General features: G+C 43.1%; 1 protein-coding gene and 1 non-coding gene across 2 annotated transcripts in view; one reads left to right on the top strand and one right to left on the bottom strand.

Annotated features, from left to right (window-relative positions):
- TMEM131L (transmembrane 131 like) overlaps nt 1–21,918 on the bottom strand; it is a 159,808-nt gene that overhangs the window by 75,423 nt on the left and 62,467 nt on the right. Inside the window, 4 exon segments of the mRNA XM_032465146.1 lie at nt 1,011–1,121; nt 1,955–2,071; nt 3,411–3,534; nt 7,876–7,944. Of these exon segments, the coding sequence (XP_032321037.1) occupies nt 1,011–1,121; nt 1,955–2,071; nt 3,411–3,534; nt 7,876–7,944 (421 nt within the window).
- On the top strand, nt 21,259–21,330 carry TRNAT-UGU. The gene has a single exon. It is a non-coding gene; the product is annotated as a tRNA-Thr (tRNA).

Below are 21,918 nucleotides of genomic sequence, written 5' to 3'. Positions count from 1 at the left end.
CAGAGCAGAGGCTCAGGAAGACTTGATGGTGAAGGAAGCCTGGGTACCGTGACTGACAGAAAGTCCGAGCAGTGGTCTTTATTTATTCATCAGAAAGAAAGGCTGGCAAGGTGGTAAGCTTCATAACATACTGGTTCAACAGTTTTCTGAATTTCAAAAGTCATCCATAGTTACCAGGATAAAAAATCAAAGGGAAAAAAACAGCCAACCCTATAAGCTATTAATTAAATACGCATTAGAAGAATTTTAAGGGGGGAGGCTATAGCTCATGTGGTAGAAAGCATGCTTAGCATGCATGAGGTCCTGGGTTCAATCCCCAGTACCTCCTCTAAAAATAAAGAAATAATCCTCATTACCTCCCCTCCAAAAAACCAAAAAAAAAATTGTTTTTAAATTAAAAGCCAAAAAAAAAAAAAAAAAGAATTTTAAGGTAGCATTATACACCTACTAAAACATCAAAAACGTTTCTTGCCACCAAGCCACACCCAGGCAGGAGAGGGGAGGGGGTAAGACACTCTTGCTGAAATGTCATTACCGGGACCAGGGAGGTTCTGCCTTCCTGAAAAGCACCCTGGCAAGACTAACAAGTTCTATAAAACGGTTTCACAGTCTTTAGCTACAGAATCCTCTTGACAAAATACACCCCAAAGAAACAGGCAGTCCAAAAGGGAAATAGAGAAACTTGTAAAATATGTACATAGCCTAGTGGTAACAATAATGAAAAACTGGACACTTCACAAATGACCAACAACAGGACTAAGCAAACTATGAAATATTGGTTCTGAGGACTATCCAGCCGTTAAAAAGAACTATTATGACTTCTACTGACACTTTACATATATATATTATTTCCATACGTATCAGGATTTTTTCCAAGAGGAGCACATATTAAAATCCTCATCTTGACGATGTAAAAAGGTCTGTGTGTACTCTGCAAAAGACATCTAAATTTAGAGGTCACCGAATGTGGTGTTTACCGGCATTCAAAATAAATTTACTACTAAAATCACCTGTGTCTGCGAAAGCTGAATGCTCTGGACCTGCGGGAGGAGGAAGTAAGCGTTCGGTAGCTGCTTTGCAGACCCTCCTGCAGAGATTCTGCGAGTGCCAACTCCAGATACCTGCAGGAGAAAAGGGTGGAGGCGGATTACTCCTCTGTCAGTTTTGAAACACACATGACATAGTAATGAAATACCTTTCCAAAGGACATCTGTGCTTATCAACTTGGCCTTCAAGACTATTTAGTCCAATTACTATGATTATCTTTGTCTACAAAAAAAAGGCAACAAAAGTTGCTGTATTTAAGCTGGATGTTCCTCATTGTAGCAACTCTTCTCAGAAACAGGCATCTTTAATAATATGGGATCATGTGTTTAATGGACTCCAGTAGGAATTTGCCACAAAAATGATAGCTTTTGGCACTTAAAGGTGTCACAGATACCACTTAAGATCAAAAGCCCTGACTATTTTTGTGAACAACAGAAATATTCCTCTCCCTTCCTCCCCAGTGCTCTGAGAGAAATGTGAGCTCCCTGAGAACTGGCTTCCCCAGCACGGGACCCCTGTCCCCAACCAGAAAGAGTTCCGAGTCCCAGAGAGGAGGAGACAACGTCACCAGGGGCTGCCCAGAACTCCAGACCCCTGGACTGTCTGAGGTGAGGGACGTGAGTTTTGAAATCCCACTATTCTTTATACTAGAAATCTGTACTGTAGGTTTCTCTGTTTCTTTCCAATACCCTCCCAAGATCCAGGGCCAGCCAGCTACGGCTCTGCACTCTGTCCTGAGGACATCCGACCAGGGGAAGGGGGATTGCTGTTGAGCTGTCATCAGCGAAATAGTCCTTTATCTCCATGACATCAACCAGGTGGCAACGCTTCCAAAAGTCTTTTTTTATCCAAACCCTTTCATTAAGTCAACAGCCAAATCACACGACAGAAGGAAAAAGTGACTTACATGATAGGAAAGGACTCCGTATGAGGAGGTATTAATAAATAAAGAACTTTCAATGTTTCCTTCTTCAGTGGGTAAGAAAATAATTCTGAAGGAGGTTCTCCCCATTGCAGGAATCACCTGGAAGAAAGGGACCTCATTAGCCACCTAGAACGGCCCTTCTGTGACAAACTATCTGTCACAGACTTTCTTTTTGACGATTCCTGTTGCCAGATGATTACAGGTTCCCGCATCCTTGATTGTATAAATGAATTCATGTATCATGAATCCCTGAGGCTGTCCGAACAGACCAACACCTAACTATCTAAGAGAAAATATCAAAGTGCACGCCATGGACTTATGGCGAGAGAGCTCTCACCCCGGTTGGCAGTCACGTGCCTCACATCGTTCCTCCACCCTCCTCTTCCTCTCCCCCGTGTTCAAGGGCCTGTGTGGGACACAGTCCTACCTCCACTTAAGCAAAGAGAGGCACCGATGGACAAACATGTGGATATTTCATAAAAGTCAAGGACTGTGGGGAGGGTATAGCTCAAGTGGTAGAGCACATGCTTAGCATGCACAAGGTACTAGGTTCAATCCCCAGTACCTCCTCTAAAAATTGGTAAATAAATAAACCTAATGACCTCCCCCCCCAAAAAAAAACAAAAGCAAAAAAAAAATTTTTTTTAAGTCAAGGACAGTGTTTATCTGGGCAGACTGTCATAAACAAAACACTGGGCTCCCCCTTACACCACGTCCTCAGTCCCAGTACCTGAAAAAGACAAAGTGGCTATCAGGTGGACAGAGTAAGGACAATATATAAATAAACCCAGCTAGTAATTAGGATGTTCATTAAAAGTTAAAGACCTAGGGGGTAGGGGTATAGCTCAGTGGTAGAGTATACACTTAGCATGTGTGAGGTCCTGGGTTCAATTCCCAGTACCTCCATTAAAAAAACAAAAATTAAAGACCCGAATTAAATTGAATTCCTAAAATTAAAACTATTATTAGGAGATCAGTTTTGAGCTCTGTGTTCCAGTGCAAATCAGCTTCATAAGGGGCCATTCACTCCCTCTCAGTCCTATATTTAGAAAGGAGTCCTAACCATCTTAATGAGCCAGGTGAAGAGGTCACCACTGTAAACTTGTACTAGTTACTAAATGCTTCAGCATTTGCAGTCATTACAAGACAAGTAATGTTAAGTTTCTTTAAGCATGAAAAAGTCACATTGAATGGACATACATTACTACCACATTTAAACTCTTCAAAATTTTCCCCCCACGTAGCTATCAAGAGCCACCAAAATTCTGAATCTGAACAACTGAAAAAATAAATGCTCGAGCAAACACACAGAAGGAAAGAGTTTGGGTAGCAGGAAAAGGGGAGACCGGGAGCAGAAAGTGAAAACTTCAGGCCAAGGAAAGCAAGAAAACCTGGCTGCCAGCCATAGCATAGTTTCCACAGGAACATCCACACTCACCCTGCAGTGAACGGGAGGCACGTGGAAATGTCCTGCGGTTGTAAACACGGAATTCACCACCACCTCGCTCTCCCTGCTAGGGTTATACGCATAGAGGATCTTTGCTACAGGGTGTCCCAGGAATCTGGGAGGGGAACAAGGAGAAAATGCAAGGTGTTGCATGGTTATAAATAAAATCATCCATCCATCCATCCACACATTCATACAGTCATATACACATGCATACATACATATATATATATAGTCTAAACCCAGAAAGCTATTGATATTCATTACAAAATTAAAAGCAACAATTAGTCCAAAATTTTTCTTAATTTTTTTTTTAATAAGACACTTAAGCCAACCCACTGGTGCACCCCAATGATTTTTATATTGGAAGAATTCAACCCATTTAGGCCATTAAATACTTGTTTAAAAAAAAAAACAAAACACCTAGTGGGAACTAGGTACTTGTCTGACATGTGTCTCTAATTCAAATGAAAATATGTTTCAGATAAGAAACTATACTCATAGAAGAAGCCAATTTTCTGAGAGTTTGTTCTCTAAGCAATAAAATTAAAGAGACTTTTGGGGGAATGGATTTTAAATGGCAAAGAGACTTAAGTCTCATAAAAGGAAAACTTCATTGTGAAAGACCATTTTCTTCCTCAAAGAATGAAAATTCTGCGGCACTTTCTAGCAGTGGCTCTTATGCATTTAAATCGTGAGTCTTTCAGGAAACCTGCGGAAAGCTTTGGCTCTCCTCTCCCCAAATATAAACACAAAAGTTTTATACTTACACCCATAACTTTCCATGACCCTCAGAGTAAGCAACTCTGCTGTGCAGCAAACACACTAAGAGATGGAGACCTTGCTGCTGATTCTTTTCAGCCGGGCACTCCATTCACAAGGTGGGCTCCAACAAAGGAACCCCAGGAGGAAAGGGGCCGGCTTCCGGCCCACCTACCTGGAGCTACCTGCGATGTTTCCTGGAATCATTTACTCTGAATCCTGCTTCTCAATACCGAATTCACTCTAGTTCAACCACGTTGTAATTAACAGAGAGCCAGCAAAAACTTCACTGAAGTCATCTCTCCAGTTTTAACACCCTCAGTGGCAGAGTTCCAAAGAGACAGTTTTCATTAGTATGGCCTGGAAATACTAGATTCTAAATTCAGCAAAAATTCATCTACCTTCTGTTCATATTTCTCTGCCTTTATTCCAATTTCTGACATTAAGAATGTGTCATTTAGCACATTTGACTGTCCTGTATGATTGGATTACCGCATTCTGTTGATTCTTATTTTGTGGTTGGCCTTATTCCTTTGATAACTACGCAAGTTTAAAAAGCTAAAGCTCTAAACTGTTCTTAGAAACAGTGATCAGTACGCATATGTAAACTGAAAAAAAATGCGCAGTATATTGTATATATGTATTTACATGCAATATATTGTATATGTGTAGTCAAATTTTAACAATTCTACCTAATAAAACTGAAAAATGAAAAAAAAAGAAAGTATGCTTTAGGAAAAATCTAATGTGTGTTGTTTCTCTTATATTCAATGGGATTTCTAAAATGCTGTTGTTTTTTTTTAAAATGGAGGTACTGGGGATGGAACCTAGGATCTCGCACATGCTAGGCATGCACTCTACCACTGAGCTATACCCTCCCGTCTAAACTGCTGTGTTATTGCCATCAAATCCTTAAAATTTTTCTTTCAGCTTGTCCTCCTACTTTTAATCACAAGTCTTAACTGAGGGCTTAATAGGTCCAAAATGTATTTTATAAAATAAGTCCTTTACAGTCAGTTATAAATACACAGCAGTGTGATTAAAACCTTGATTTTTTTAGAGCATTCTTAAATAATACAACTAAAAAATTTCATACTATCATAAGCATCAAGGGTCACCTGAAAAAGCCCTTTCTCACGAGTACTGGGCTCCCATCTGCCTTTTCCCTCAATTAAATTAAATATGTAAGAACTTCCATGATTTTGGGTAAATAGCTGAAAGCTATTTATTATTATTAATACTTATCCTCAAAGCTTTTATCTCATTCATAAAGTTGAAACACAAGATTTTTTAGTTTCAAATGATACAAATGTCTCCCAGAGCAAAACATTAAAAAACAAGGCTGCAAAACTGCCATGTTACACAGCCCAGTGGCTGCGTCCGCCAGAAGCCTCAGCAGACCTCACAGAGAATGCTGGCTGAAACCTACTGACCACTGTGCTATTTTTAGCCTATTTTTTTTAATTCTATTTTTAAAAGTGTTATGAGGATAAGAATTTCCTTCACTAGTGACAACTGGAAGATACTCTCTTAATTTAATACTACAAAAGAATGATGAAAATTTCTTGTGAATGATTAGCACTTTTAATCTCAGGACCAGCAGAATATTAACCCTTAAAATAAACCCTCAGAAGTAGGCAGAGGGCAGCTGAAGAACATGATCCTGGTTCTCCAACCCAGAGGAAGACCAAAGCTCTGAGAAGGGTGAGGTGTGCTCAAGGTCAACGTCAAAATAAACAATAGCAAAGCCTGAACTAGGGCAGTGAAGTGATCGGGAGAACGCTCTGGTTGAAGTGTGTATCTAATGCCTATAAATTAGACCATTTGTTAGAAGTAAGATGAAACTCGAGTAATTTTAAATGTGTTCTGATTTAGACTATGGTTTGTTATTATCTAGATTTTTTTTAACATCAGCAAATATAACTTATTCACATAACTATATCCTGGATCTCAATGACAAGAAAAACAGCATGGTGTGTGCTTGCTTAGAAATCGGGTTTATCTTGTCACTTGTAGTGAAATGACCTTTGGAAAAATGCACTACTTCTCAGCAACAAATAGACAAGCATCTGTAGCACACGCTCAAATACACAGATATTTGGAAATGATACACACACACTCAGTAGCCCCTCTCTCTCTCAACACCTGCCTCCACCATCCTTCCAGGACTGATATAAGACCCAGCCCACAAGTGACAAGTTGTACTTTGGAAACTATGAACTACTACATCAACAAAACTGAATTACCCAAAGGTGACTCAAGTCTAAAACTTAGTAACCTTTTCAAATCCAGACATTAAATACTCCTCTTCAACATGCTTCCAGCTACCAGAAATTGAAATGCAGAGCTAATTAACATACCTAGCTCATACATACATACACACATGGACACTGTTTACAGGATTTTTATATAACTGAAGAGTAAATATACTACAGACAGCTGGCATCCCATGAATTGGAACTGTATCCTAGTCTAACGAGACTCACTGCTCTCCATCTTATTACATCTACCAATCTGTAATATGCAAAGAAGGTCCTGCATCAAAATTTCCTTTACAATACTTTTCACAAAAGCAAAGGGCTCTCTTAAAATTTGAAATCAATGACACTGTACTATATATTCAGCTTCTAATAAAGTTTCTTTACCAAAGAGTAAAAATATAAAAATTCAAAAACAAAAAAGCAGACACCTAGAATCTTGCAGAGTCAGAAAGCTCCCTTCACACTTTTCTCTCTTCCTTTTACAGACTCTCCTGAAAGAGCTCAACAATGTACTTTTAAATTTAAAATTCTTTATCCTTTACTGCAGCTCTCATCTTTTGATGATCAGAAGGAACCGGAAAGAAGGAAGTCCAGATGAATAAAGGAGAGCACACCAGGAGACCACCACTAACACAGCCCAGATGCTCTCCTGTCACCATGGTTACATAACTCTTCTTGTGACTCAGAAAAGTTCTTCATCAAACTGATGTTCCAGGCTGCTAAAACCAGCAGGTTTCTACACCTGAAACACTCTGTGACTTCCACCCTCTGAAACTCAACTAATGTGAAACTGTATCCACTCCATGCAGCACCATTCTGCATGCAGGGAGTCTAACACTTTAAGGTTCCAACTTCATCACAACCAACACCAGTCCGTCAGTCCCCTCTTCTGCACTGCTTCACCCTCCTCTTCCTTAACTGCTCCGAGTTCCCAGGTCAGTCCTCAGCCGGCTCTCAGATCATAGCCCCTTCACGTCATGGTCCTCAGTAAGACGTACTGTGAATCATTACTGCTTATATGCCGTCTTCCACCCTTGTTTCCAGAATCTCAATCATAATAACTAATTTGCACAATTTGGAATCTTGAGAGACAGCAAGCAGTAAATATGAGTGAATAAATGAATCCAGTTTTTTAAAAATTCAGAAACCATCACTATGTAGTTCTTCATTACAAAATAACCTAATTTGTTTCAGAACAAAGACTTATTTCTTAAATTATAAGGTACATTTATTAAAAACTAAAGAAAGGACTAAAACAATCCTTACACTCTCCTTTTCACAGAAATGTTCCTTTTAACAAGTTGTAGGACCAATATCTCTTGATACTATCAATATACTTATAATATATTTAACATCACAAATATTTAAAAGATACCCAAAATCAAACAATGCAAATAGTAAATTACTAAAAATGATAAGGAAAAGATACTTACTGAATTCCAAAATCTAGAACTGATGGCTGAAAATGTAAGCCCTTTCCACTAAATAGCTTGTCTGAGAAGCTAAAAAAAGAAAAGAAAAGAAGCAATTAAACTTATTGTAGTTTTAAAATTTGAATGCGGAGTTAAGAGGACATACTTAGGCAATGCCTCTCGTGAGGTATAATTTTACTCCCTTGTAGATGAGTCTGAATTAGAATTTAAATGTGAAAGTTGAATTATTAGAAGTCAAATACAGCTGCAAAAATTTAAGATACCCTTAGATTATGGTCAGTATCACTTCATACCAAATATACAGATTCTGTAAGCATTCAGATACAAATGAAGATAGATTTAATTTTCATAGACTTCATTTCTGGATGAATTCAGACAACATATCTATTCTCATCAACCCCAAATCAAGAAAAGACATCCAAGTAAGGGGGTTTTGGGTGGAGAGGGTAGGAGAGGGAGGGAACTTGGGCCTCTGAATTTGTTAAAGACTAGTTATAACACAGAAAGCACAGGAAACACAGCCAGGCTCGCTCCTGAAGTTGAACCCATCACCAGGTCTTTATTTTTAAGATTAACCACCACATAAAATCTCACAGGGCAGGTCGTATTTTCAGTAGCTATTTATTATAATGATGATTTCACTTTCCTTCAGAATCAGAAGCCACAAGTTAATATACCAAAAAACATATAAAGATGTCACACTAAAAAAAAATGAGCTGTAACAACGTAGAAGCATACTTAAAGACATAGAATATGAAATATATATAAATATATAACATTTATAAAGTACAAGGATGTGTGTGTCTATCAAGAAACTATCAACTGTCATATGACATTTTAAAAGCCACATACTCCAAAAACATTTGACTGGAGAAGCTCCTAAATGTAGCCTGTATAACTGTTTTCAAAGCAAGTCTGCCAGAACAGTCTTTCCATCTGTTCCTCCCACAAAGTAGCCCTCTGCTGAGCACAGTTCAGAGGCTGGTTCACAAGCAGACATCTGAGTGTCAATCCTGCCAGGCCATAGACGCTTTGTGACCTTCAGCAAGCCCCTCTCCCATTTTTCTTGAAGGTGCAAACAATATGGAGACCAGAGAATCCCCCTCCAAAGTCCGCATCTCATGGGAAGTATCCTGGCTGCACACTTTTCTTCCTCCCTCCACTCTTCTGCCTCTAAGCTCCCTTCTTCCATCCTCCTTCCTAAGCATCCCTTCTCTGTTATCTTCCATCCGTATCGCCTTTATTCTATCTCCAACATTAACTGTATTAATAATAAGGGTGACAGCTCAGGCTCCATCTGCCTCTCCTGCCAACCTCTTCACTTGAGACCAGCTTGGGCAGATAAGAGGTCTGCCATGTACTCAAACCCCAAAAGGCCAGGACTAACTCCCTGACTTGCCTGCAAAACAAAAAGGCCACTCACACACCCAGTGGCCTCCAGAAATGTTCTGAATTGCCACAGGAGGCCATGGACGTAAAGAGCTGCCAGCATCAGATGCACGCAGCCACCCCCACTCCAGACCCAGCTGGCCAGGGCTCAGCATTCCAGAGCAAAAAGAAAACAGGCGATCTCACCTGCCAAAAATTATCTTAGAAAAGTCAGGCTACTGCTACAGGAGGAAGGAAAATAATTAGGGACAGTCTCCTTCCTGCCTTGTGTCCTGAAAGTGGATTTACCGTCAGATTTCACACACAACTTCTGAATGAAGATGAGGTTTGGAGGATTTAAGTGATTCACCCAAGATTACATAATAGCTACTCAGAGGCAGAGCCGAAATTCCACAGCAGACGTGTCCAGGTCAGAAACCTGAGCCTGGGGTGGAGTTCAGGCCTATCCAAGTTCACACGACCTACCCAAGGAACCAAGGATGTCTCGCCTGCAGGGAGAGAGCTTTAGAGCTCAGGTGCAAAACCACCACTTTCTACTCCTGCGTGGGCCAGTCACTCAGCTTCTCAGTCTCAGCCTTACTGTCTGTAAGATGAAGATGACAACAGTACCCTCTTTATAGTCACCATGAGGTTAAAACCAAATAACAAGGCCTTTGCCTCATGCCTGGCACATAGTTAAGTGCAATAAATATTAGGTCGTGTTACTAAGAGGACGGTGCTCATCTAACAGGAAAAGCAGTGGGAACAGATCCAGGAGCCAACGGAGCCTGGAGTCAGAGCTGACCTCGGGATTTAAAGGTCCCAAACAGGGTAGCAGTAATTAACTCTGAACAGAACAAATGAAATAGAAACCTGGCCTGGCTCATACCGTAACAGACTTTTCTAAGTCCTACAATCAGGAAGTTTCACACACCCAATGAAAATCGGGCATCTAAGGTCCAACCTAAGGGAGAAAGTGTAGCTCGGTGGTAGAGCTCATGGCTAGCATGCACGAGGTCCTGGGTTCAATCCCCAGTACCGCCATTAAATAAATACATAAATAAATGTAATTACCTCCCCCACAATAAAAAAAAAAAAAAGATTAAACAAATCAGATTAAAGTCCAACCTAAAGCAGTAAGGTAGAAATAGCGGGAATTTCTCTTACTGCAAAGAGACTCTATTTTGACCTCACAATGGAGAAATAAACCCATGTCAGTATTTCTTCCTAAAAGCCATAGAACAGATTCATCTTTTCTCACTAGTCAGTTTCTATTCTCTTGACAATTTGGAACCTAGATCAAGTTACACAAGGAGATTTAACACCACTCTCTAAATTTAAAAGTAAGTTCTCATAGATAAAACCATTTTAGACACAGGTGTAGACATGGAGAGTTCTCACACACATACACGACCTCAAGCACTGGTTAAAGACCAAAGAGGGAAAAAGCAGCAAACTGCTGAAATTTCATCAAGCACAGACATCAGCAACTCTCCTCAAACATCAGGGCTAGCGAGGAAACTTCACTGTGTTTAAAAGATGCCAACGCTTTCATTCCTAAATCCACAAGTTCAAAAAAAAATAACTTAAGCCTCAAGAGCTACAGAAATAAAAAGATAAAATGTCTCCCCTTTTCCCCTTTCCCTCCAGAGTCAGCATTAACCTCTTCACATTTGCATCCTTAATAATACGGGTGATTCTTTTGCATCAAAGTCCACCTGGCCTCTTTCACTCAGAGTCCCCACAACTGCCATAAAATGAACACGTGCATCTTGTGAAAATAAATCATAAATTCATACCACATATTTCTAATCTTCACCCTTTCCCCATCTGCAAGATAATTATAAGGAAAAGTCTTTTAGTAAAAAAGAGAAATAAGAGGGGCCATTTTGCTTTTGTAACAGGACTAGGCAGGCACAGGAACAGGGCATGGAAGTACCAGTGATCTGGGCTGAGGCATCTCAGTTATATGGACCCCAACCCACACCCACTCAGCCCTTACTCTGAAGATGCCCACCTTCTGCCAAGAGCTGCACCTTCCTTCAGCGGCAGGACATACGGACAAGGAACTCTACACACACTTTTGTGAAAGAATATCTTTGCCTAAGGCTACCTGACTTATTTTATTTTTTAACTTTTGCCATCGTTTTTTCCTCTATATAGAAAACAAAGAAACACACTTCGAAAAAGCAACTAATACAAACAAGAGGAAAGAAACCAGAAGAGCCCGGTTCAGGTCCCAGCCATGAGCCCCGGCATGGGACACAAGGCTTCGGTTCCCTCTTCGGCAAACTGAACGGGTTGGACTGGGTGCCTCCGAGATCCTTAAAAACGCACTAGGAAGTCCGGTCCTTCTTCCGAGGCAAATTAAATCCATCTGCCGATATCAGGCACACCCTTTAAAAAACTTCAGTCCAGTAACGTAGATATAAAAATGAATTAACTATCACCAACCGTTCTGGCCATTCACAAATGTTATGTGACCAAAACACATCATTTTCAACGCGGTGCTCCACCTCTTGGGAGTGAGCAACAGGGCCCAGGGGCTCCGGACCCAGCCCGGCAGCTCTGGGCCACTCAGGACGGGAGGTCAGGGGAGCAGCCGGCTCAGGAAGAGTTGCCCCTCAAGATGATCATCCGGACAAGGCTCGTGTGCCAATGCGCAAAACTCAAAGATCAAGAGAGTTCAAAGAGGGGAGAGAAGAAATCTACCCAAAAGAATCAGGAAAGGCCATCAAGGGCCGGGACTCAACAGAGAGCTTCCCCAAGTGGAAATGGAACGGAGGTGCTTCCAGCAAAGCTAACAGCGCGAGGGAAGACGCAATGGCTGAGGGTGCAGGAGCCACACTGGGAGACACCTTCTGAGCACCTGGTAGAGTGGGGAGCACAGAGCCAGGGAGGCGGTGTGAGCGGTGCAGAAAGGAGGGCGGCCCCATACAGCAGTGCCGCTACCCGGGTGGTGCTCCTGGACCACAGGGACTGGGAACAGTGGCAAAGCTAGACGCTCGCCCCATCACTCCGTGAAGCAAGTCTCCTGTGCTGTGGGTCTGTGCTGGACCTTTTCACGGTAAACCTACAGGTCTACCTAGCTTCTGGAAAACACTGCTGTTTCAGGACAGGACTGCAGAGGCTGCCATCCTTGCCAAACAGGTAGGAGACAACTTCACGGTGAACACCGACAGGGAGGGTGGGACTGCCTGGTTTTCCATATTCCTACATGGACTGGTTTTCATCTGTTTCTCAAAGCCCCAACATCCACAGCTAGCTGCCTTTTATATCTAAACTCTTTCAACACCCCAGGGGAAGCAGCACGTTTTGGCTTTTTTGTTTGTTTGTTTTAATTTTTAAGGTTAAGACAATGGTTTCAGCCACTGGATGAGGGCAAAAAGGTTGCAGGAACAAGAGGAAAGGTTTCCCACCCATTTCACAGACCCTCTCTGCCTCAGGAAGGTAACAAAGTAGACCACACCAAAATGATGCTCCTGTCTAGACTCTGAAGTATTCAAGGAAAGATATGTTGTGCTAATGAGCCACTTAATGAGCCACTTACTGGGCTGTTCTCCTTAGAGTCAGAGAAGGTGAGGCACCTTGAAGAGACCTGGAGACTCCCGAAGGTAGGGACTGTTAACCCCCTTGGACCTTGAGCAGGAAACAGGTGTTTCTAGGACGTAGTTGCTATTCCCAGGGAACTTGGGCTTTTTGACTTTTAATTTTAAAAAATGCTTCTCCCCAAAAGTTTACTGAGAGGAAAAAAATGTGAAATACACAATCTACTTAAGTTAGAAATGTCATTCTTCCCAGTAAATCAACCACTTGCAAAGAACCACTTAAAAGTGGATGCAGAAACCAGTCTTTTTCCCACTAAATTCCCACAGAGGGGGAAAACGTCACTTGGTACAATAGGATTTTCCCACTTTCTTCTACTCACAGAAAGCCTCTGGCTTCAAAGTCAAAGCCGAGCCAAGTACTTGAAGCAATACCAACAACGGACTGTTGGAGGCGCTCTCGCCAACAAGACATCTGGGGTTTTCAGCCACTTGGAGAGCGGATGGCCAAGCCCTCCCAGGCCAGGACAAACGTTCTCCACACCAGTCTGTCCCCTGAGTTGCTGATGACCTTCTTCACCCACAGAGGAGGTGTTCTTTTCCCTTCAAGGTGACCCCGACCACCCCTTAATGCATGGGTCCTGGGCTGATTCCAGGGCCTCAGAGCTGCTTCCTGCCTCCCCAGGATTTCCACCATCTCCTTACCAGCACTGTCTTTCTCCTCCACTTACACACCTGAAACTCACGGCCCCTTACTTGAGAAGACCCCCGATGGTCCCTACCTGCTTCAAGTCCTCTTCTTCCCTTTGCAGCCCAACTGCCCATGAAAGTACCAATGACAGCAAGCACATTTATTGAGCACTTACAGTGTACCGGATGCTGCACCAAGCCCTTGACCATCCCACGTAATCCCACACACCCTGTGAATGCTATTACTATCACACTTCCACGCACAAGGACACAGACGTGTTGAGAGCTTGAACAACTTGCCAAAGCCCACTCAGTGGCCAGGTAGCTGAACGGGACCATGATGTGTGTTCAGAGCCCCTCCTCTGCACTGCCTCCCACCCCGCTTCCCTCTGGCATCCTGCCCCTCCCGCAACCAGGACTGCTCTTGCTGAGGTCACCGACGATAACAAGCTGTGATGTTGAGGGCTGAGCTCAGTTAATCTCTCCACCAGCTACCCTCTCTTGAAGTGCCCTCCCTTGGTTTCTAGGAAATATAGTCCAGTCTTCCTCCCCGCTCTGTGGCCGCTCCTGCCCTCCGTGAAGGTCCTCCCCTCTGCTCACCTATACCAGGTCACCCTCTCTTTCCAGCCAATCGCACTCACCCCCTAGGCTCACCCATCACCAAGAGAGTGATGCTTTCCTATACAAACATCTGGATTTTTTTGGCTGTCCAGCACGTTAGCTTCCTTACCACATTCACAGATTGCCCACGGTCACCCCTTCTGGGTTGTGAAAAGATCAGTTACAAGTGACCCCTGAACACGGGCTAGGATTTTGCAGCTCCGCCCCTACATGGTGTAAAGTCTGTGCATAACTACAGTCCAGCCCTCGGGACGCCTGCCGCATCCGCGGTTCCCTACCCACGGATTCAACCAACTGCGGATCGTGTCGTCCATATTTACAGAAAAAAAATCGCATTTAAGTGGACCCACGCAGCTCCAACCCGCGTTGCTGAAGGGTCCACTGTACCAGTTTTAGCAGCCTGGCCAGCACCCTAGCTGCAGGCGTATGACTCAGACTTAGCCTGATTCACTTGCCTGAGGCAGGGCACCAGGAGGTGATGCCACAAGGAGTGCCGGAGGTGGAGACTGGCTCTGAGGGTGATAACCACAGCCACCAGCAGCGGGGTGAGCGGCAGGGGTGGGAGTGTCCTTGGCAGCCTCCTTCCATGGCACGGTTTGGCTGTGGTTCTAGCTGCTAAGTCCCCTTTTGGCTTGTTTGTTTTCTGAGCCTGGTTCTTAAGTCTTCCTCGAGATTCTGTGCACTGCCCAACATCTTTTCAATAAATTCCTTTTCTGCTTAAATCAGCCAGAGTTGGTTTCTGTGGTCTGACTGATTCATTCCCCAAGCCTGTGTATCTGCGGCCTGGACGCCTCTGCTGAGCTTCAGACTTGTGTTTCCATCTGAACGCCGCCCGGCAGATGGTCCACGGGCACCTCCAGATGGAACCCAAGACGGAGCTGGGCATCGGACTTAGTCTCCCCATCAGCTCACAGCACTGTCTCCCCAGCCTGGTGAGTGACAGCCACCCTGTCCACCGGGAGCCCTGTTGAGACCCTGACTCTACCTTCTTTAGCTCCACGTGCAGCCGGTGCTGAGGGCTGTCCTGGGACCCCACACGCTGACACCACGCAAATCAGCTTCCACCTTCTAGTCTCACTAGCAGGACCTTACATTCAAAAGGCATTACATTTGCCCTTTAAAGAATATATTATTACATTTACACATTTAATCACACCACAGTCCATACGTCATAAAGACCTCCTTTGGTTAAGTGGTTAAATAACCTTGTAAAAACCTATAAAAGAAAAGGCCAGTAATTAAGCTCATGTTTCCTAACACCCATCCAGCATTCTCTTTACTGCAATGCATGGCTTCTCATGGTTTAAAGATTTAACATCTTTTCCTAGACTCTGCTATATGTTAAAACAATTAAATATGATCTTGAAATCTGCAAAATACAAAATGCATTCCGCACCACCATTCACCTCTAGGGCAAGTCAGCATGAAACAGTAACTCAGTATCAGACATCTCTAGCGATATTCGTCTTGGCCAGATGCTGCCCATGGGAAAGAGGAAGCCAAAGCAGAAACTCACACAGACGACAAATGAATGGGGGGACAGGGTATAAAGGCCTTTCCTCCCCAGTCATAGGCAGGCAAAGCAAGTTTGTGCAATACTGTAGCTATGTTTAGAAAAGCAATTTTGAGTTTCCAAAGTGCCCATATAAATTTAGATATTAGTTCTGTGAACATGAACAAGTTGGGTTTTTTTCAACTGAACTATAGAGCATTTACAATACTCCATCAGTTTCAGGTATACAGCAAAGTGATTCAGTTATACAGATACACGTGTGTGTGTGTATACATATTTCTTCGGATTCTTTTCCATTATAGATTACTACAAGATTTGAAGAGCTCCCTGTGCTGTACAGGAAACCCTTGTTGTTTATTTTACACATGGTAGTGTGTATCTGTTAATCCCATGCTCCTGATTTATCCCTCTCCCACTCCTTTCCCCTTTCGTAATCATAACAGAAAAGGATTCACAGACACAGAGAACAAGCTGTTTTCTAAAGATCATCTCTGACCTTTCAAGCAACTCTGCAGATAAACATACTCGTACTATAAGAGCAACAATGCCAAATCCCACTGACGTTCACTCTTTCTCTCTACCTGCATTAGACGTTACTGCAGCCAAGGCAGTTTGACCCAAGAATCCGAAGAAGAATGAGAGACCAGCTAACTTTCACGGGCTGACAGTCTCACCAGGACACAAAGTGGAACAAAGTCCGTAAGAGGGAAAGATGGTGTGGAGCCGGTTCAGAAAAGTTTTCTGAAAGAGGTGGCACTGGAGTAGGGCCAACAGGCCGGAGATGCTGTCTTTAGGTAAAAATAGAGGAAGAAGTTCCAGACAAGGGGAAAAGACAAATGAAGGCATATGGGCCGCAGGAAGGTTGGTAACATAAGAATGGAAGTACAAACGGTAATTTCTTGGAGTTTCTTGGTAGGATGAAAGAATAATCCTATACAACTTTCTGGCCCAGAGCAACATGTTAATTCAAACACAATGAACTGACTGATGTTTTAATCCCACTGTGAGCAAGTATATCGAAACACTCTTCAGGCAATTACAAAGAACATTAGCAATACTGTTGGAAAAAAATCTAATGAAAAATGCCTAAGCTTTTTAACTGTCCCTCGAAGGCCAGCCTCGTGCCCCACTGGCTGCGGGGCCTGAAGCCTGGGCGGGCTGGGAAGAACACAGTGGCTGCTAGCCTTGCACGACAGCGACTCGTGTGTCTGGGGCACTCCTGCTCCTCGGACTCCCTGGACAACATGTCACTATTCAACAAGCTCAAGTCTTCTCCCTTTAAATGTAGTTTGGTGCAGTCTTTATGGAAAACAGTATGGAGATTCCTAAAAAACTAAACATAGACTTACCCTATGATCCAGCAATCCCACTCCTGGGCATATATCCAGAGGAAACTCTAATTTGAAAAGATGTATGCACCCCAGTGTTCGTAACAGCACTATATACAATAGCCAAGACATGGAAACAACCTAAAGTCCATCAACAGATGACTGGATAAAGAAGCTGTGGTATATTTATACAATGGAATACTACTCAGACATAAAAAAGAATAAAATAATGCCATTTGTGACAACATGGATGGACCTGAAAATCGTCATTCTAAGAGAAGTAAGCCAGAAAGAGAAAGAAAAATAACCCTATGATATTACTTATATGTGGAATCTTTAAAAAGGACACAAATGAACTTATCTACAAAACAGAAACCGACTCAAAGACATAGAAAACAAATATGTGATTACCAGGGTGGTGGAGCGGTAGAGGGAGGTGGGAAGGGATAAATTGGGAGACCAAGATCTATCTATCTATCTATAGATAGATAAACAACAAGGTTTTACTGTAGAGCACAAGGAACTATATTCAATATCTTGCAGTAACCTATAATGAAAAAAGAATGTGAAAACAAATATATGTATGTATATGTATAACTGAAACTTTATGCTGTACAGCAGAAATTGACACAACATTGTAAACTGACTACACTTCAATTAAAAAATGCAACTTTAAGAATAAAGACATTATCTCATAAAAACATTTTTTAAAAAAGTCTTCTCAAAAATGTGACAATGAATATATATATGTTCATGTATAACTGAAAAATTGTGCTCTACACTGGAATTTGATACAACATTGTAAAATGATTACAAATCAATAAAAAATGTTAAAAAAAAAAGAAAAGAAAAGAAATAGAAACTGCTCCTTAAGCCTGACCTGGCACTAAATACTAAAACTTCTATAGATTGTTAGCAGTAAAAATGCCAAATGAAAAAAAAAAAAAAGTCTTCTCTCTTTAAAAGAAAAAAACAATTTACCTTCTGGATGTAAGCTTAAAAAAAAAAAAAAAGTAGAAGAAGCTCTTCTTAGTTGGTCCATCAGGCTGTCCACTTAACACACGAGCAGATAGATACTCCATACTTGCCCAAAGAGCCAAGCTCACGGCTTATGGGATATAATCCCACTGTCAGAATGGCTTCAACGCTGATTCTTCTCGTATGAAACCCGAGGCTTCCTGACACTGGAGAAATCATCCCGAGTGTGCCCAGAAAAACAAGTACTCCTTAACACAAGGCAGAAGGGCTGGGTTTTCTCCCAGGGATGGAGGAGATGTGTTGTGTCAAAAGCAATTTTCCCTTGAGAAATACGGTTTCATGCTTTCTTTCCCAGGGTTCTGTGACAAAGACTGTTCTTCGGCACTTAATAAACCTTCTCTCTATCTTCTGTATAATTTTTAGCTGGGCACATATCCCAGGAGCCCCTGCAGCTGGGAATGGTCCCGGAACCAGGTTCCAGCAAACGAGGTGTAAGTGGAAGGTTCGAGTGGAGGCTGCCAGGAAGCCTCTGGCCCTTTCCTGCACTCCTTCCTCCCATCTGCTGCTGTTAATCCCATGTATTCACCCTGAGTGCCAGGCCTGGTACCCTAGGGGAAGGAACACGGGGAGCTGGAGGGAGTGGGTTCCCTGAAGACTTCCTGGAGCCAGAGGTGTCATATGAGAGAGAGAAAGAAAAAAAAAACTCTATCATGTTTTAAATCACTGGTATTTTGTAACTCCGTTCCCTCAAAACTTAAGACTAACTGAAACAGCTCTCACCCATTTCAAACACCAGAAACTGCCAGTGACCACTGCCCAACAGAACCCACACTACACAACGGCGCCATCCCCCAGCCTCTGCCAACTCCGGGTAGGTGAGTTCCAGCACCACCAGCCTTTCCTGTGGTCCAGAACCAGAGCTCCCCAATAAATCAGAAGGCTAAGTGGTGAAAGCAATAAAAGGAACCCAAACCTGACAGTAAGACAAAGAAAACTGCTGAGTAAAGAAAGGCTGGTCCTGCTGCCCGACACTGGGGAAAGCCACCGACTGTGCTGGTGGCCTGTGGTGGCTTTGGTCACAGGCTGGTGCCAAGTGAGAAATGTCCTCAGATCTGGGCACACAAAAACTACCTTCTCGTTCAGAACCTAGCATCCTGTCCTGCCTCATAACCTCACAGGCAGGGACCTGTCCCACCCAGGGACCCCAAGGACCTTTGTCACACACTTCAGGGAACCCAGACCACGTGACCACAGCAGAACTACAAAAGATGCTGGAAGGAACACAAAGGTGACTGTCCCCACTTCTAGGAATAAAGTCCCAGAAGGGGCCTTGCCAGTCAGAGCCTAACACCATCCCCACTGCAGAGAGGGCGCGGGGAGTAAAAGTTATTCTACTCTTTAAAGACTGCTGCAGCTTCCTCAGTCATTGACACACACTAGCTCCCACCCCGGGGGTGGCTGGCGGGAACCCTGCATTAGAAAACGCCCGTCTCCCTGCTCTACCCAAAGTTCTTCCACACCGTGATGAAGTGCAGAGTTTCTGCAAAATCAGAAGGGGAAAAAGGGGGCCAGACTGGGTCCAGCTTCCTAGTCAGTCTCGGGAGAAAGGAGTCCAAGGATGATAAGAGGGTTATAGCAGTGAAAGAAAGAAATCTGCTGGAGTCCCAGGGCCTAGAGTCACTCACTGGGTCCCCATCAGAGAACAATACACAAAGGTAGTCTCAACGAGCCAGATGAATGCTTGAGATCATCTAATGTCCATGTAACCAGAATTTCTGTTTACTGTAAAATTAAGATAACACCCCCTGGGTCCACTGTGAGGAGATTAAATGAAATTTGGATGTAAAGAGCTTTGCAAAGAGCAGGGGGAGGTGGGGGCAGGGAACGTGTCAGTTCTAGGCCAGCATCAAAGCAAAATAGTAAAGATTCACGTTCAATAGGAAAGACTACAGAAGCAAATCGGGACAAGGCTGAAGAATCTTTCAGAATTTCATTTATTGGGGAGGGCGGTAGAGCTGGGGAGGTGGGCAGAATGGCTCCAACCTACTTCAAGGGAGCGCCAGCTCCAGGTGCACCCCACTTGAAAGAGTAGCAGGCGCCTCCCTTTCAATCCAGCCCAGAGAATTTAATTGTTCTTAATTATACAGACGCCACTCATATGCAAATAGTGCATGAAGAGTCTTCCTTTTAAATTGTAATTTCTCTTTCAAAGCCTTGAGGCACTGAAATGCAATCACTGAAGATGTCACGGAAGAAAGAATGGCCCCGAGGTCACTAGGGCCCAGGACAGAGGCCCCTGGGCACAGGCCCGCCCTCCCTTTGTGCGGCCCTGCAGGCTGGTTCCCCTCCCACCGGCCAGGCCAGCCCGGGTCTTGCTCGTCCAGCACTTCGCTCTCTCCTTCCCGCATTCTCAGACCAAGTGTGAAGCCGGCCCCGGCTCCAGGGCCCAGCAGAGCAGGGAGGGCAAGGCAAGGGTCAGGTTTTATCAGTGAACAGCGATTGCAAAACAAGTAGAGCTCTCCAGTAAAGACCGAGTTGTGAAGATAATAATAGCAACGTGGCGGGGAAAGCTGCCAACAAGTAAATACAGGGAAACAAGACGGGCATGTGCAGCGCGATGACAACTAAAAACACACAGAGGAAAGCGAGGAGGCAATTACCAAAACACGGACCGGCAATGTTAGGAGCGGGGTCGGGGGGGGGGGGGGGGGAGGGACAGGGACGGGGACGGGTAACGCTTCCCTCCACCCTGCTGCCGATTTTCTGAAACTGTCTAGTGGTTCAATATCTTTGAAAATATTAACACTTTTCAGAGGTATGTGCCTTCAGAAAACTCAAGAGTAAGAGGAAGGTACATTCATCTTACATACAACTTGTAATTATTTCTTTTGATTGATTCAAGTAACACATTTCCACATTTATAAGTTATTTAAAAGGTAACAAAAGTTCCAATTCCCTACCACTCCTCAAGGTAAAAGAATGGAATCATGCCATTTGCAGCAACGTGGATGGACATGGAGATGATCATACTAAGTGAAGTAAACCAGACAGAGAAAAACAAATATCACATAATATCCCTTATATGTGGAACCTAAAAAAAATGATACAAATGAACCTATTTATAAAACAGAAACAGACTCACAAACATAGAAAACAAACTTCTGGTTACCAAAGGGGAAGAGGGGAAGGGATAACTTAGGAGTTTGGGATTAGCAGATACAAACTATTATACATAAGATAAATAAACAATAATTTTCTACTGTATAGCACAAGAAACTGAAGTCAATATCTTCCATAACCTATAATGAAAAAGAATATGAAAAATAATACATATATGGGGGAGGGTATAGCTCAGTGGTAAAGTGTGTGCTTTGTATGCACAAGGTCCTGGGTTCAATCCCCTGTACCTCCTTTAAAAATTTTTTTAGACAACTAAATAAAATAAAATAAATAAATTCTCTCTCCCCTCCGCCAAAAAAAGGAAAAAAATTTAAGACTATATATATGTATACCTGAATCGCTGTACACCAGAAACTAACACAACATTATAAATAACTATACTTCAATTTTTTTTAAATTTTCAATTCCCAAACACTTCTTGTTACTTTGCTCCACTTCCCTGACTCTCTGGGCTCCTCCTCCCCCACCTCTCTCCACAGAGACCCCTGGGCTCCATCCAGCCCCAGGCTTCCTCCTTTCCCATCTACAACCGTTCACTCACTGATCTGATACAGTCTTCAAATCCCACATCTTGGGCCCAGCCCTCTCTCCAATTCCAGCACTCCTACAGGTCTACTGGGAAGTCTAGAAGACATTCAAAAACTAAGTTTAAAACAAAACTCTTCCCCTTACCCCACCTTACTCTTCACCTTCAGCTGCTGAAGCCAACACCCTTGGAATCATCCTTGACTGCTCTCTGCCTTGCACTCCACATCAGTCTACTGGGGAGCTTGGGAGCTCTGCATTCAAAACATATCCAGGCCCTCACCACCTTCCCCAC

The sequence above is a fragment of the Camelus ferus genome, chromosome 2 (genome assembly GCF_009834535.1).
Source record: "Camelus ferus isolate YT-003-E chromosome 2, BCGSAC_Cfer_1.0, whole genome shotgun sequence".
Classification (NCBI taxonomy): domain Eukaryota; kingdom Metazoa; phylum Chordata; class Mammalia; order Artiodactyla; family Camelidae; genus Camelus; species Camelus ferus.
The sequence above is the reverse complement of the archived record's forward strand: the minus strand, read 5'-3'. Positions and strand labels throughout refer to the sequence as shown.